The following is a 16,362-nucleotide window of genomic DNA, read 5'->3' as shown; positions in this document are numbered from 1 at the left end:
TAACACTTTTTTTAAATTATTTTAAAAACGGACACTGTTTAATTTTTTTTTTTTCAAATATAACACTTTTGGCCGTGCCTATTTGCATGGTGTGGTGAAATCACGTTTCCGCGCCATGCATGGGGCGCGGTAGGAGCGATGACGTGGCAGCGACCAGGCTGTTGAACGCTGATGTGACCGGAGCTGCCGCGCCGTGAATCTGGACGCGGCATGAAGAATAGCGCGGCAAGGTGACGATCGATGCGCTGTCAGACAGCAACAACCACGGGGTTGCGCGGCATGTCCTTTATAAGTAGAAGACGCGGGGCTGGAGGTGGAGCTAGCACTGGGAAGGACGCCCGGCGTGCGCGACACGCTACGGCAGAGACATCGCGACATGCGCTGATAATTTTGCAGAGCGATGGGACAAGGGCTAGCATACGAAGTAAAAGCGTGGGTGACTAGAACAACAAGAGAGGACAGCGGCACGCTACGAGGTTGATGGAGATATTGCTGGTCTTAATATTGGATGCTAATCCACTTTTGGGAAAAGGAAAAGTTTTGGATTAGTCACGATTGGACTTGCTTGCACGTGGTTGGTTGAGAAGTGTGCTTTGGGCTTAACGTGCAGTTGCTGCCGGTTGGACTTTTTGGCATGCACATGGCCGTGGTCATACTGCTGGTGCATGAACGCGGTCGGTAGTCGGCACAGGGTGAGAAGCCGTACTTTTTCAGCAAGCAAAAATACTTGTCTCCCACAACAAATTAATCAATATTATTTTTAGTCATGGCTTATCAGCGAAACGAAGCTACACGTGGCGACGTGTGCCAGTGCCGGTACTACCAGTGGTCGTGTCGTCGCCACGGGCCACGCCCAGCTAGCTGTTGACTCTGGAAGGACCTGCAATGATGAGACGAGATCACGAGACCGTCACCCGTCATTGCTCCGACGTTTTTGTAGTCTAACCATCGTTAAAAAAAACTAATCGCCACCCCCATCAGCACGTTTTCTGTTTGTTTGGCTGTGGCTTATTGTAAACGATCATAAATTTTTAGTCGGTGTAGTATTTTTTTCTCACATAAACCAGCCAGCAGTACTTTTTTATGAACCAGCAACGATACGAACCAGCCAACACTGTTTAACTGTGGTTAGACTAAAAAAAACATCGGAGCGATGACGGGTCTCGGTATCGTGATCTCGTCTCATCATCGCAGGTCCTTCTAGAGTCAACAGCTAGCTAGCCGTGGCCCGTGGCGACGACACAGCACCTGCACAGCCACGGGTAGTACTGGCACTGGCACACGTCGCCACGCGCAGCTTCGTTTCGCTGATAAGCTATGACTAAAAGTACTGTTGGCTAATTTATCGGGAGAGAAAAATACCGTTGCTTTGCTGAAAAAGTACGGCTTCTCACCCTGTGCCGACGACCGACCCCGCAAGCAAAGCCCCACCAGCACGTTCATGCACCAGCAGTATGACCACGGCCATATGCACATGGGCGGCGCCAGGGGTATGCTCCTGTATTCCATGGAATACCCATGATTTTTTTGGACAAACACAAATATATGCATACATGTATAATGATACAGCATGTTAGTTTGTTGAATGTTGCAAATATGTAGCCCATAAGTCCAGTAGAACAACTAGTACCAGTAGCCCACGAACTCAGAAAGATAGAAACCCATCGACCGTACTCCCGTCCCTGTCTCCTGCTCTCGTCCGCCGCTCGCATCGATCGGAAGTGCGGCGGCACGGCAGGTCGGCTCTCCCCCTCGGTTGTTCAGCCCTCGCCCAGTCGGCCCCTCGCCCATCGGCCCTCTGGCAGTCGGGAACGCGGCAGCGCCTTACGCCCGGCACTCCTCTAGCGGCGGCGGCGGCGGTCAGTGGTCTTTGTAGGCTCCCTCTCGGCTCCGGCGTCCAAGTGTCCGACCCTCCCCTCGGCACCTCTCTCATATGTGGCTTGAAGCAACAGCACGACAAACACAAAAGACCCCAGATCCATTCTTGATTCTTTAGAGTAAGAATTGAATGTTTCGTTTTCTATTTTTTTTGTTGCATTGTGTTCTTTTTTTTGAAAGAAATGTTCCATTGTTTTTCTTATAACGTAGATAAAGAACTTATACTTTGATTATTACCAGGGGTGACACCAGGTTCACTTTGCCTGGTGCCTTGTTACCAGGGTAAAAAATAATTTACCTAGCATATATTTTAAGAAAATTATATATATACTACTTGACCTTGCACCAGGATCAATTTTGTACTGGTTTTATCCCTTATTACTATTGCATATGCATCGATTTTTTTTTGTACTTAGAATACCCGGCCGTGAAATCCTGGCTCCGCCACTGATGTGCATGCCAAAAAGTCCAACCAGCAGCACCTGCACGTTAAGCCCAAAGCACACTTCTCAACCAACCACGTGCAAGCAAGTTCAAGCATGACTAATCCAAAACTTTTCCTTTTCCCAAAAATGGATTAGCATCCAATATTAAGACCAGCAATATCTCCATCAACCTCGCAGCGTGCTGTTGTCCTCTTTTGTTGTTCTAATCACCCACGCTTTTACTTCGCATGCTAGCCCTTGTTCCATCGCTCTGCAAAATTATCAGCGCATGTCGCGATGTCTCTGCCGTAGTGTGTCGCGTACGTCGGGCATCCTTCCTAGTGCCAACTCCACCTCCAGCCCCTCCAGCCTCGTGTCTTCTACCTATAAAGGACACGCCGCGCAACCCCGTCGCTGCTGCTGTCTGACAGCGCATCGATCGCAACCTTGCCGCGCCATTCTGCATGGCGCGTTAGTGCCACGTCCAAATCCGCAGCGCGGCAGCCCTAGCCACGTCAACGTTCGTCGCTGCCACATCATCGCTCCTACCGCACCCCATGTATGACGCGACAACGTGATTTCACCGCGCCATACAAATAGACACGGCCAAAAGTGTTAGGTTTGAAAAAAAAATTAAACAATATTAGATTTAAAAATAGTTTAAAAAAAGTGTTAAAAATAAAAAAAAAAATCCCGTGGTAAGGCGTACGGGTATCAGCGAAGACGGGGCATCGCAGTACAGTTCATTCACGCATCAATATACCTATTCATGTTACATTGTACATAAAACATTGATGTGCTTACTGAAAGCTCCTATAAGGAACTAAGCCCAGAAGGTAAACACATCGTTTGTCTTATGAGCCATACTATTTCAACGAACAAAGATGTTTTTCTCTCACAACAAATCAACAAGTATCAGGACCAATGTCAATAACCACATACACGCACGCACTCGTACACTATGGCACACATTTGTTGGCATTTTGGCCCCAACAACACCGTCAATAAGGCTCAACAGAACAAGTGCCCAGCACACTATTTCAACGTAAGAGCATGGCCCAAGCTAACGACCCCCTACTTGTTAGTCGTTATATACCAAAAAAGAAACAAGTACACCCTGAAGAAAGGAAACGTGGCCTTCACATTCCAGATAAGTCCAGTGGAAAGGGAAGAGTGCCAGGATTATGGCCTCTTTACCAAATTTCAGAAATCAAAAGAAGAAAAGGAAAAAAGAAAAAGAAAACAAATAATGCACAGTTTTGTTCATTCAAATAGTTGACAAACTGATGAAAAACATGTTACAAACACCAAACGAGGACCAACATCTAAGAGGAAATATTGAATGGTCACAGGCACAGCTCAACTGACCCAGCAAGAAGACGTGGGAAATTAATTTAATTGGGCCTTGCTTTGATGAGGACAAATAAAAACGTCACCAGATCGTTCCATTAGAAAGATTTGATGCTTGATAGTGCTGACTGCAGAACGCCCAGCAGCTTCTGTAGCTGCTCAATTTGACTCCCTCTGAATACACGTTTGGCCTGCCCTGTACAGGCAAACATATAGATTGCTAAGGAATGTTACATGCAGAAATGTGAAATATAAATAGCAAAGGATTTTGCAAAGAGAAAAGAAACTGTTAGTGATTGAATTGTCTTTTCCAAGAGACTAGCATTTCTCGTTGCGAAAATATTAGTATAACAGCATGTAAACAGTTCAGACCTGTTCCTCAGCTTTTCTCACAGAAATCTTCCTGGTGGCCATTGTTCTTCCATTCAGTTTCATCATCTGCTTCTCCTGTGGCATCATTCTCAGCATCGCTTTCACTAGCTGTTTCCCACTCAGAGTCATCAGCCTCTTGACCAAACGCATCGCTAGCATCTCCTTCACAATGGACACCCCCATGCTTCAGAGCTGCTTCCCTGAATAGCCAAGCGACATGCATCTGCTTCTTCACCAATCGCTCAGCATAATCAGGAACTTTGTTTTGCTTCAGGGATAAGTCAGGATCATTTGACTGAGAGCACTCGTTTATGAAAAGGATAGCATCCAACAAGCTCTCTTTTGCAAAACCAAGCATATCATATGCTTGAGCTCTTCTCCACAAACTCTTGGCATGACGATTCACAGGGCTATGAAGACACAATGCTCGAGTAGCATCGCTTATGGCAGCCAATGGCTGCTGCAGGAGAAGGTAACACTGAGCTCGATTGCTGTAAAGAACCACCCGCTCTTTCTTAGATTTCATTGGACATAGCGCAAGTGCTTCAGAGTATTTCTCCGCAGCTCCTGCAATGTTCCCTGAAGAGAACAGTGAATTGCCTTCCAACTTGACAACCAATGCTGCAGCTTGTTTTATATGAAGGTCCTCCTTTGGCATACTCTTTTCCAATTTCAAACTTTGCTTGGATCTCAAAAGCTCATCAATTTCTGCTTTGGTCTGAGCACTGATTGCACCACGTGAGTTCCCACTCTGTTGCATACATTCTTGGAGGACTGTGACAATTGTGTCACCAAGCTTTTTATAATCACCCAGGGTCGAAATATCTGCTAAGTCTATCAGTGTTGGCGCAACTTTATCTATAACCTGCACAAAGGGAGGAAAAAGATAAGCGACTAGAGCTAAGAAAACTACAGTTAACAGATAGCGCTAACTGAATTGGGATTGAATCAGAAAACAACATATGTATGCATTTTAGCTCAATGCTATTTCAAGAAACCATTGAATAATTACTCTTGAAACATTCAATTAGGAGGAATTAATTATCCTGACCTGGTGTTTCAAAGATTAGATTAATATTCTTATTTACTGTTTATGAGGAACTCTGTTATTTTTATTATGTTCTAGTTATCATTTCCAAGCTGCTGTGCATATTTCATGCCTTATTAGGCCTTAAACGTAACCAATTTAAGCAAGCAAAATGCATTTCACAAGATCTTACCTTTTGACAAGTACTTGCATCCTGCACTAACCAGATCAGACAATCAACTGCCATGTATTGCCAGTCATCTGAAGAACGAGCAATGTTACATAAAGCATCAATAGTACCAGGAATGTTAGCAACATGACCTCGGCCAACTTTGCTCTGGCAGATTGTTCTTAGCAAACCAACACCAGCAGGCGAGTTCTCATTTACAAGTCCACCCCACATTCCAGGTAACTTGACTAGAAAATCAGGCTTGCAAGTATCATGGAGGAATTCAGGCTTAAATGCAAAGCAGTTAATGAGTTGCAAAGACCAGCACTGCAGTTGACTTGCCCATTCCTCAGATTTGCGGGATTCCATTTCCACACCACCCATGCCACGAGTAAGAAGGTCGCAATGGTAGCCAAGTCTTCGATCCACAAACTGGTAAAAGTGAGAGTACACAATCTCTAGGGAGCTCGAAGCAAGTTGAATGGCAAGTTCATGTACTTCCCCATGATCGGCAACTGCAGGAAATGTACTAGGATATGTAGCCAAATGCCCCAAAGCTCTAACAGCAACTCTTTGCTCGACCCACGTCAGCCTACCTCTTAACAGTTCGACTAATGGAGGTATTACACCAGCACGAACAGCACGCTCTGCAAACTCCTCCATATTCATTGTGTATGATCCGATTATGTGAGCTGCATAATATGGGATGTAAATATTCTGATCATGTGCAAGCCAACGCCTGTTTTTCAACCCTTTCCATATAAGAGCTGCCATGCATTCAAATATGCCCAAGTTGATGAACTCGGGATCATTTGGGTGAGCCATCGCCGTGTTCCAGAGACCACTAATAGGGAGAACTTGACCATCATCATCTTGGGAAGGAAGTTCCCTAAAGAACTTTAGCACACTTGCTCTTCGTTTACTAGGGTTTGCCTCCTTCATAACACAAAAGAAGCATCCAGGATAAGGGCAATCAGATTGTATCTTGTCCATTATGGGAGGGCAGCCAATCGACTCTAGGAGCTTCTTTAACCAGAACCTCAATGATCACAATTCAAACTGCATCAGAACAAACCATGAGCAAATTAATACACAAAATTCTCCAATGAACAGGTTAACGGACTACTGTACGCACTATCAATGTAGGAAACTAATTACAACAACAAGCAAACAACTATGCCATTTCATGAAGTGTATTCTTCTATAATTATCTGATAACTTGGGGATGGCCAGACTACTGAAAAGTGGTGAGTATATCTGCTTGGCAACCATCGGGAAGCAGATCTGGAGCACGACAAGCATCTTCAGCAAAATCAGGCAAACACTAGAGTGTTGAGACTTCAGTGACTGAATGACCATGCCAAATTATTAAAAAAAAGGAATATGCATATATGACGAGAGATGATAATAAGATGTACAATTAATTAAATTATTTAGACCATCTTCAGTGACGATACTAGTGAATAGATCGACACTAATTCGTTTGCAGTATATCTACTGCATGAATTCTGGTTTAAGTTCTTAAATAAGAAGTAGGAATTTTCAAAATAAAATCTTCGAGTATTTGCACCTGTAGAAAGTAACATTACCGAAACAGAAATTCAATCAATTCAGTAGGTTTTGTTGGTTTCGGGAAGATGGAAAATGGGAAGTGGATTCAACACTCAAGAAAGGGATGCACCGACTTAAAAAGTTACTAAGCGGCAGAAGCTATCACTCCAAGCATCTCATTCTCCTTTCCTCAATTTCAAATTGCATCTAGAGTTCGAATAGATCAAGAGTATGAACTGAAATTTGAACTCGCAGCTTGAAATTTCGAAAGCCTTGAGCGAGGGGCTGGAACTTGCAGCTACGAAAAGGAGCTCCTAATCGGATAGCTGGAGAGGGGTTTCAAGCTGGAGATTTGAAAATCCCGGCCGCAACCTGAACAGCTAACAATCTGAACTCTGGACAGCGAAATGGCACCTTACCAGCGCATTCCAACGTGGCGGGACGCCGCCGTACGGCAATGGCGGCGGTCGGCGCCGCTTGCCCGGGCAGCGTACGTGCTCGGTGGTCGGTGCGGCGCGGTGGTGGCGCCGCCGGGGCAGTGGGGGGCGGCCAAGCTAGGGTTTGGCGAGGGGGCGCGCGGAGGGGCAGCAGCGGGCCGTGGGTTCTGAGGAGGAGAGCTGGGAGGAGGTAGATTGGCGCCGACCCCGGCGGATCTCCTCCGCGAACACGACGACGACAGGGGCGGGGAAGTCAAGCGCGCGCGTGCGGTTTGGGGAACATAATTTGGGCGGAGGAGGCGGAGGAGGGCCGAGGGGGGCGTGGGCGGTGGGCGCGAGCGCGACGGGAGTGCGCGATGATGGCGACGGACGGACTCCCGGGTCCCACCAGGTCCATCTCGCGCGTCGACGGCTACGATGGAGCGGCGCCGCGAGCGGGCCAGGGGTCCGATCCGTCTGGTCCAGTCCAGCCATGTGACCTGACGAGCGACGGACGGGCCTCGCCACCCAACCAACCCGACCCACCCACCAGTGTCGCGCAACCGCACGGTCCCCCAGGCCGGCCCTCCCCGTCAACCGTCACGCTGCTCCGGTGCGTTGCACCCGCGTCGAGCCAGCCGCCGACAGCCGCTGACGGGACCGCGACGCAGCGGCAGGCCGGCAGCAGGCAGCATTTGGGCCTTGTATAGATGCCATTCAAAGTTTTTTCGCTCTCTCTCCATCACATCAATTTTTAGCCGCTTGTTTGGAGTATTAAATATAGGTAAAAAAATAACTAATTACACAGTTTAGTTGGAAATCACGAGATGAATCTTTTGAGCCTAGTTGGTCTACGATTGGACAATATTTGCCAAATAAGACGAAAGTGATACTATTCATCAGGTTCACTTTTTTTGCAAAGTGAACGAGGCCTTGGTTTCGACAGCGTTGGTTTAAAAATACCGTAGGTTAATTTGTTGTGAGCGAGAAATATTATTCATTATTTAAGGTTTATAAGCTAAATACGAGCTGTCAAGCAGAGGGTCAATGTCCATCCATGATTCATGCATGAGTCCCCATCCCGTCAAACCAAATCATGGCGCCCGAAACGGCCAAGGGCCCGCTCGAGCAAGGCTATCTCATCTAATTACTGCGGCGATGCATCCTGCATTTCAAGTCTACAGTACACACCAGCAAGAGCATCTTCGAAAGTTTTCAAAAACCCACTCTTAATCTTAGTTTTTTTTTCAAAGTTACGAAAGTTCTTATCCCAACTCCTAATCTTTTTGCATTTGTGAAAAAACAAAAAATGCACATACGGATGTGACTTGAGAGTTGAGAGTGCGAGTCGAGTAGACAACCCAATTTAGCGCTAATTCTGATTTGAATCCCGTGCTGTCCTGTGTCCTCCGCAGCTCGGCTGCGATGCGGCCGTGCAACTCTGGAATCGCGACAAGGCGGGCAGGTTACCTGGGATGTTGCGACTTTGCTGCTGATTGAGCCCGTGTTTAGTTTCAAAAATAGTTTCAAAAAAATTTTATAGTATATGTCACATCGAATCTTGAGATACATATATGGAGCATTAAATGTAGACGAAAAAAAACTAATTGTATAGTTTGATTGAAAATCACGAGACGGACGTTTTAAGCCTAATTAATCCATAATTAAATACTATTTACCAAATAAAAACAAAAATACTACAGTACCCAAATTCCAATTTTCCCTCCACTAAACACAGCCTCGCATGTTTCCCCGCGACAACGGAGGCCAGGCCAGGGTAAAAGCCGCATCTAGGGAGGCGTAAACAAAGGACGAGGAGCACGGAACTCCAGGTAAAAATTACGGGCCGCTCTCGTCCTTTTTGTCCTTTTTCGCACTTGCCGCATGGTGGTGTGTCATGTGTGATGCCTAGCACTAGTACGCTGTACCACGCGCCATTGTTGATTCAACTGTTTTTTAGATGATTTTTTGAAACGAGTATTGTTGATTCAACTGTCAACCACAACTCCGCAACACTTGCATTGATGATTCAAAATATAAAGAAAAAGAAAAATATTGTTCCGTAGAGCCAGGGCAGCACAATAGTCTGCCGGGCGATGATCAAGTGCACAGTCCAGCACAGAGCTGCAAAGCAATCGTGATTCAGGTGGGGTTTAAATCCATAGCCTAAAGTTTAGGGGTGTCATACGAGAGTGTTTGGATAATAATAATAAAACAAATTATAAAAGTTCTCATAAATCCACGAGACGAATTTATTAAGTCTAATTAATCTGTCATTAGCACATGTCTACTGTGACTTTACTGTAGCACAATATTACCCAATCATGGACTAATTAGGCTTAAAAAATTCGTCTCGCAAAGTAATCGTAATCTGTGTAATTAGTTATTTTTTTAGTCTATATGTAGTACTATGCATGTGTCCAGACATACTTACGATATGACAGGACTAAATTTAAGGAAAGTAACTAAACAAGGCATATTTAGCAGAGAGTACTGTATGTGGGGCAGAGCATGATGAGCGTGACAAGGGAAAACTACCGCCGGTTTAACTTTTTATTGGAGCTTCACGGGATGTAACGATCCTCCACTACTGAATAGCAATTACAAAAGTTTGGAATATAATTTGGGAAGAATAGAGGGAATCTAGACTGGGAATAGGAAGGATCAGAGGCAGGGAAACGAGATCAGAAAGGGAGGTCGAGTCCTGGACGGAAGGAGGAAGACGACGAGTACGTTCGGGTTCTGTTGCATGGCCTCCGATGTCTTCCCTTCTTCACCTTTCAGTTGACTTGGGCCAAGAGCCTCTTTGCCAGCCCATGCATTCGCTTTGCTGCAGCCCAGCTAAGCCTAGTACATGACACTGATTCACGGTACAATAACCGAAGACGAAGAGGCACCAAACGAGGTTTGCCGGCTATCAGCTCGTAGCTTCGAGATCAGTTCGGTATGGATGTCCCTCGGGTCCTGGAGGGATACGCTCCACAGGCATACATCATGTTCGCTGGTTGGTTTCAGCTAGCCTAAACTAGTCAGCCAATAGTATTTTTCTCTCGCAACAAATCAGCACTAGCCAGCTCAAACCAATCCAGAATCCAACCAACGAATAGGCCCTAGCCATATGTCATCAGCAAAGAGTGTCGAAAGGTGGAGTACCAAGAGCATGAAGCCGGTACGCACCTCAGGCATGAGCCGCATAACGGGCTAGTGGCCCGACCACGTGCACCTTTGGTCGAGGCTGCGACCGGGTGCCGATGCGGCCTGCGCCTCTTCCTCATCGGCTTCGCGATCTAGCCGTGCCCCTACTCTCCTACTCTACGACAGTCACGATCTGGCGGTTTCCAGTGGCGCGCTATGCTTTTTCGCTTCCTGTATAGTGACCTGGGCCTTGCTCACTCTGCAAATTTTTTTAACCCGATGAATAGTACCATTTTCGTTTTATTTGATAAATATTGTCTAATCGTGGACCAACTAGGCTTAAAAGATTCATCTCGTGATTTTCAACTAAACTGTGTAATTAGTTATTTTTTTATCTACATTTAATACTCCATACAAGCGGCTAAAAATTAATGTGAGAGAGAGTGAAAAAACTTGGAATTTAGATGGCATCTAAACAAGGCCTGGTGGGCTTCTCCCATTGCGTGCGATAAGGCTGTCGCGTTGCATACGCCACCTCAAGTGCCTGTTTAGTTTTCAAAATTTTTTAAATTTTTTAAAAATTTTCCGTCACATCAAATTTTTGGACGCATGCATGAAGCATTAAATATAAATAAAAAATAAAACTAATTACACGAGAAAAAGTAAAAAGATGATGTCCTCACAGAGCTTGCTAACATCCTGCAGAAGACACGTATGTCTCACTTGACAAAATACAGAAGGAACCATGTGAGAACACGATGGGGAAGAGATCTGCTCGTAACATTTGCTTTTCGTCTGATAAAGTTGAAAAGGTTCTGGAGAGAGAGAGTTGTGTCAGGCGACGGGGGGCAATTGGGAGGTGGTGGCGTCGGTCACTCTGTAGACTAGTTTTTTTTTGTTTTTTTTTGTTTTTTTTTTTGTTTTTGTTTTTACCGAGGCTAACGATGCTCTAAGAGCCTTTCTATTCTTCCTTATTATTATTGACAGAATTGAGATATTGGTGAAAATATATATTTTCCAACGTCGTCTTTAATTAGATCTTTAAATGTTGTTATCCTTTATTGAGGATTTCTCAGTAGTTAAAGATGAAGAGCAGAGTTGGCTCTCTACAGTTTGTACATGATATAGAGAATATAGAAAATGATTTTTTAAAACTAAAAATCACTCCCTAAATGATGGTTTAGAGAATAAGTTTAAGAAAACTCTTGAAGATGCTCTCTTTGGTTTGGTAGATATCCTTGACGAGTGACGTTTAATTCACGAAAGACTTAAACCAGGATATCCACCATAAGACAATATTCTCTATAGATATAGAATAAGTTCTCTCATAAAAATCTATTATACAAGCTTGTCCATGTTTTTTTAATCCTTATTATTAGTAAATAAATCAAGGATAATTAGAATGTTGTATCATTACTTAGTAATTATGATGAAAAAATTAGTTTCAATAAGTGTCAATACGTGCCTGTTTTGTGTGCCAATTAGGATAGTATTGGTTCTAACTAACCTTTTTTTTATTTTAATTAATGATTATCAAGATAAATTTAGTATCTGTGTACAACTACTAGTATATAATTTGATAATGATAGGGCGTGGGCGTACGTCCCATCCGGATGCCGCGCGCCCCATCCCGCATCGCTCGCTCACCCGTCGCGTGCGCCGCTCGTTCCCTCCCGTCACGCGCGCAGTCCGCTCGGTCCGGTGTTGGTGGCGTTGGTGTTGCTCACTCCACTAGTCGCTCACTCGCTCCCGTTGCACGCGCTGCCCGCCTGGTTGAGCTAAGCTCGATGGTGGTTGTGCTCATGCGCCGCCGCTAGCCACCAGCTCTGACCCCGACGGCCAGAACCGACCAGCCCTGACCTCCCGCATGTTGACGCATGTTCAAGTGTTTCATAGGTATGTTGCAAGTGTTTATATGGATGTTGCAAAAGTAGATCGAGATATTGCAATAGTTATACACATATGTTGCAAGCTTTTGTTCCCAATGTTTCATCTGTTTTTTCAGACGTATGTTGCAAGTGTATTTATTTTAATGTTGGATATGTTCACACATATGTTGTAAGTGTTTTATCTGTATGTTGCGTATGTTTACAATGGTTTCAAGTGTTCTTAGGTATTTTTGCAAGTGTTTCAGACGTATGTTTCAAGTGTTTTATTTATCTTAACATGTATGTTGCAAGTGTTGCATTTGAATATCTCAAAAATAAACCGGGTCTTGCATCTCCCTCCTCACCTTCTGCTACGCCTCACTTCGGTGTCTCCTCCACCTCTAGCGCCGCCAGCGAGAGGTGAGCAGCTCGGCGATGGACCGTCCTCCTTTTCCCCAGCAGCTCTACCGTGGTCTGCTCTGCCTTGCTTCTGGCGCCTGCATTAGTCATCCCTGTGGCGTGTTGAGGTGGGAGTACGGACGTAGTTGTTGGCGCATGACGGGATGCAGGGCACGGGGGCATGGGATGCGTGGGCACGGGAGCGGCGTTTGGACGCCTCCTGTAGCCGGACGTTCGGGCGCTAACCCTTCCCTATATAATTAGCTATTACTTCCTCTGTTCCTTAATATAAGTCATATAGATTTCTAAAGAAAATTCCAAAATATAGGTATGTATCAACTCCCATGCCGATTAGTTTGGAAACCTTTCCACCGTACATAGCACATGACCCAACCAATCCCTTAGATTTAGGAAGCAATCTGATTGGGAGAGAGAAGATGGCCTGATTTTCCTTTTTTCCTCGAGTCTCGTATCCTTCCCCAAGCCATGCGTTAATATTGGTGCTAAAAACTATATGACTTATATTAAGGAACGGATGGAGTGTTATTAAATAATAGTTATAATTACTCAACTATTCTAACTTTATCCATGCATACGTATCCATCTAATCAAATACAAAAGTAACTCGGCTAATCCATTCAACTAAATAGTCAGCATGAATAAGTCCCCCCAAAATCTATGGATAAGCATATCCTATCCAACTTTGTTTCAAACTAAACGAACCTATAAAAAAGAAGACGACGAGAAAACTTACTCTTGTTTTCACACTAGACTCAGACTTGCAAGCTCCACTCATGTCCATTCCTCTGCTTTCTTTACTCTGGCAACTACCTCTTGACCTCTCCCTTGTCGCACGCTCTTGGAGTGCTCGGCTCATCGGCTGCACTCTTTTCGCGTATGTTATCGCTGTTGCCTAACATTACCTGCAGCCGTGGTTGTAAAGAATGCAGCCAAGCGAACCCATCTCTCTCGTGTTGTATTTGGCAGCCTGCTCGAAGAGGGCGCAAGCGGTGGCCTGGACAGAAAGAGCGAGCTGGAGATGGTACCGATATTTTTTTTCACAGCATTGAGTTTGAATTCGTTTAGAGGAGTTTAGACCGTTTGTATCCGAATTTAAATACTTAATATCTGATACTGTATTTGTATTCATATCTGAATACTCAAATAACATTGGTTGGTTGTTTGGTTCTGTTTTTTCGATGATTCCTTTTACATCTCCCTACTATCAGCATGTTTGTTTCGTCGTAAACGATCGTGGATTATTTACTGCTGGCTGATTTTGTGTGAAAGAAAAATACTGTTCCAGCTTATAATCCACGATCGTATACGAGCAAGCGAACAAACTTTATGTTGATAGCTAACACAGTCACCATGACCACTGCTGATTCTTTTTTTTTTTGCACCTCTTTCTGTCTATTCCATGATAACTGCGGCAATGGTCAGTTGATTGCTTTGGGTTTTTTTTGCGTCTCTTTGTGCCTATTTTATTTTTGTGTGCTTTGAAACCTTTATGCTTTTTCGGTGATAACTGAGGCAATGGTCAATTGTTTGGTTTGATTTTTTTCCTCCCTTTGTATCCACTCTACTTTGTGTACTGAGTGCTCTGGAGCCACCAATGGGACATACTATTCATTGGAGTTGCCTCTTAGTTATGAAATCTGAGGTGGTGCTGTGCACGGACGATAGACAACGAGGCAAGAAGAGATTTTGCCTCTTGTGCAGTATCTCCGATGGAATGGTGCACATTCTTCTGCCTGATGTGGATGCCCTCTACTCATGGGAGCTTGAACTGAGATTGGGAGCTTCTGATTTTGGTGTCATTGCCACTGATGGCTTCTCCCTTTGCCTAATCTGATCATTGCCTTTGGTTTTGCGCTCATACTTGCTTATGACCATTGCCTCTGATGTCAATAACACATAATTGTGCAATCTCAGCTTCTTATTGCCCAGAGTCATACATATATTCTTCTTGATACTAGACCTATGATTGTTTTCTATGATCAATGATGTTGACTTCAGGTTATACACTCTTGGTTCTAAGAACACGCCCTATTCTCAGTGATAGCATTGTCAGCCACTTTGCTTGTCTGTGATGACTTTTGCTTGTCCTGTTTCTTACAGTTCTGACAGCAACTATGCCCACTGCTGATATAGGTTCGTTTTAACAAAGACAGCTTTTTTCTAATTTCCTGATAGTGTTCTTCACTTTCTAATACTGATATTACCTATACATGATCTATCTGTATAAAGTATCCCATTTATCGACTTTGTCGAGATGTTCTAATGTGTTTTGGGGGCTCTTGTTCTCCTTGTCATGGATACGAAGGGAAAAGAATGGCCAACATGATATTTACTACAGTCTGTGTTGCGCAAACGATCATGTTTGATTTTGTGCCAGCATTCAAGAATGCTGATTCAACGGGTTTTCGACACATATTTGAATTACCCTCTCATTTCGCTTTAGATTTTATCTTAAGAGTTCACTGTTCATACCTACGTATTAATGTGGATCCATAGGTTCCTTAGCCACTCTTCAGTTTGTGATTATTTCGATGAATACCTGGTGCAATCTTACTAAGATTTGTGTGCCCACCACCCGTTCTGCTTGCATTAATTTTCTCATTGGTTATGATCTGAGCATTTTCCATTTGCCATTTTCCCCTCTTCAGCCTTTGATGAAAATTCCATACCCATTGCTCAGAGATATGATATGATGTTCATTCGCTTGTAAGGTACTGGGTATGACCTGCTACTTATATTGTGCAATTTCTGAGACTAACCCAGTTGTCGACATGCTTGGAAGCTCCAAGTTGATGAACAAATGATGATTGGTACGTTTCTGAGGCCTCTAAAAAATCTTGTCTTAAGAAAAAAAAAATTGTTACCTTTACCATTGCAGTTGTATATAGGCGTTGTAGTTTTATATCCTATTTCTATAGCGCTCTCTGTGGCAGAACCGTCCGAAATAGCATACTTACGGAGGCGCACGTCTTCCACCAGACACTAAGAACCCCAAAAGCAAGCTACATCGAGTGGTGTTCATCAGGCACACCCCGAGGGAGAACCCGAAAGATCCACATTTTTCCCTAGGATCCAATAATGAGAACGAGTTACAACACAAGTACATTTCATACATTAGAGTTTCTTAAAAAGTACATTATTACAATACCAAATACCAAAGTTCGGAATGATAAACATATGAATTTAAAAATAACATCTAGCGGTAGGGGCGAGGATTCCGTCTGAGCCCACCAGAAGGATCCTCCACACAACGGTACTCTTCAAGCATCACCTGCAACAGGGGGTAAATAAACACTGAGTACGTAATGTACTCGCAAGACTTACCCGACTAGTGGGAATACTTTTCTAACTCCAAGGGATATGATAGGCTTGATGGGTTGCTGGCTTGCTTTAGCAGAAAGCAATACTATCAGTGAGTCCTTATTTATGTATTATTATTATCAGCCGTATTAAGTGTTTATCTAGTCAATCTATATAAGCACCTGTTCTTTTTTCAAGCAAGGGTTGAGCTTCAGTTCTGTTCCTTCTTTTTTTCCACTTCCAGTTCTTACTATGGTGCTAAACCGCAGACAAGCCGTATCGGATCGCCCGGCGATTCGCGAATCAATGTGCCCAGCTGGGTGCCCCGAAAACACACGCCCTGCTTGTACCCCAGGCACAAGCAGGACTAACCCACCACTCTCCTGTCCTGAGTGTCCAGGTCCCCGTCCAAACTTAGACTCCAAGCCCCCACCCCTAAGTCCCAGACTCA

The 16,362-nt window shown here is 44.4% G+C and overlaps 1 protein-coding gene across 1 annotated transcript; it reads right to left on the bottom strand.

The window, feature by feature from the left end:
- Window positions 1–3,258: 3,258 nt before the first annotated feature.
- Window positions 3,259–7,521, bottom strand: LOC136462320 (uncharacterized). Its single transcript, XM_066461426.1, has 4 exons — window positions 7,192–7,521; window positions 5,246–6,280; window positions 4,026–4,890; window positions 3,259–3,849 (listed from the first exon to the last, which is right to left on the bottom strand). The coding sequence occupies exons 2-3, from the start codon at window positions 6,212–6,214 to the stop codon at window positions 4,033–4,035; spliced, it is 1,827 nt and encodes a 608-aa protein (XP_066317523.1). The 5' UTR covers window positions 6,215–6,280; window positions 7,192–7,521; the 3' UTR covers window positions 3,259–3,849; window positions 4,026–4,032.
- Between the last annotated feature and the right edge of the window lie 8,841 nt (window positions 7,522–16,362).

Source organism: Miscanthus floridulus, chromosome 7, assembly GCF_019320115.1.
Source record: "Miscanthus floridulus cultivar M001 chromosome 7, ASM1932011v1, whole genome shotgun sequence".
Taxonomy (NCBI): domain Eukaryota; kingdom Viridiplantae; phylum Streptophyta; class Magnoliopsida; order Poales; family Poaceae; genus Miscanthus; species Miscanthus floridulus.
This window is presented reverse-complemented; position numbering and strand designations above follow the sequence as displayed.

Bases quoted from the DNA above. Each gene is read 5' to 3' on its own strand.
- LOC136462320 (XM_066461426.1), bottom strand. From the start codon at position 6,214: ATGGACAAGATACAATCTGATTGCCCTTATCCTGGATGCTTCTTTTGT. The intron at 4,891-5,245 runs GTAAGATCTTGT...CCCTTTGTGCAG, and splicing joins ATGCAAGTACTTGTCAAAAG to GTTATAGATAAAGTTGCGCC.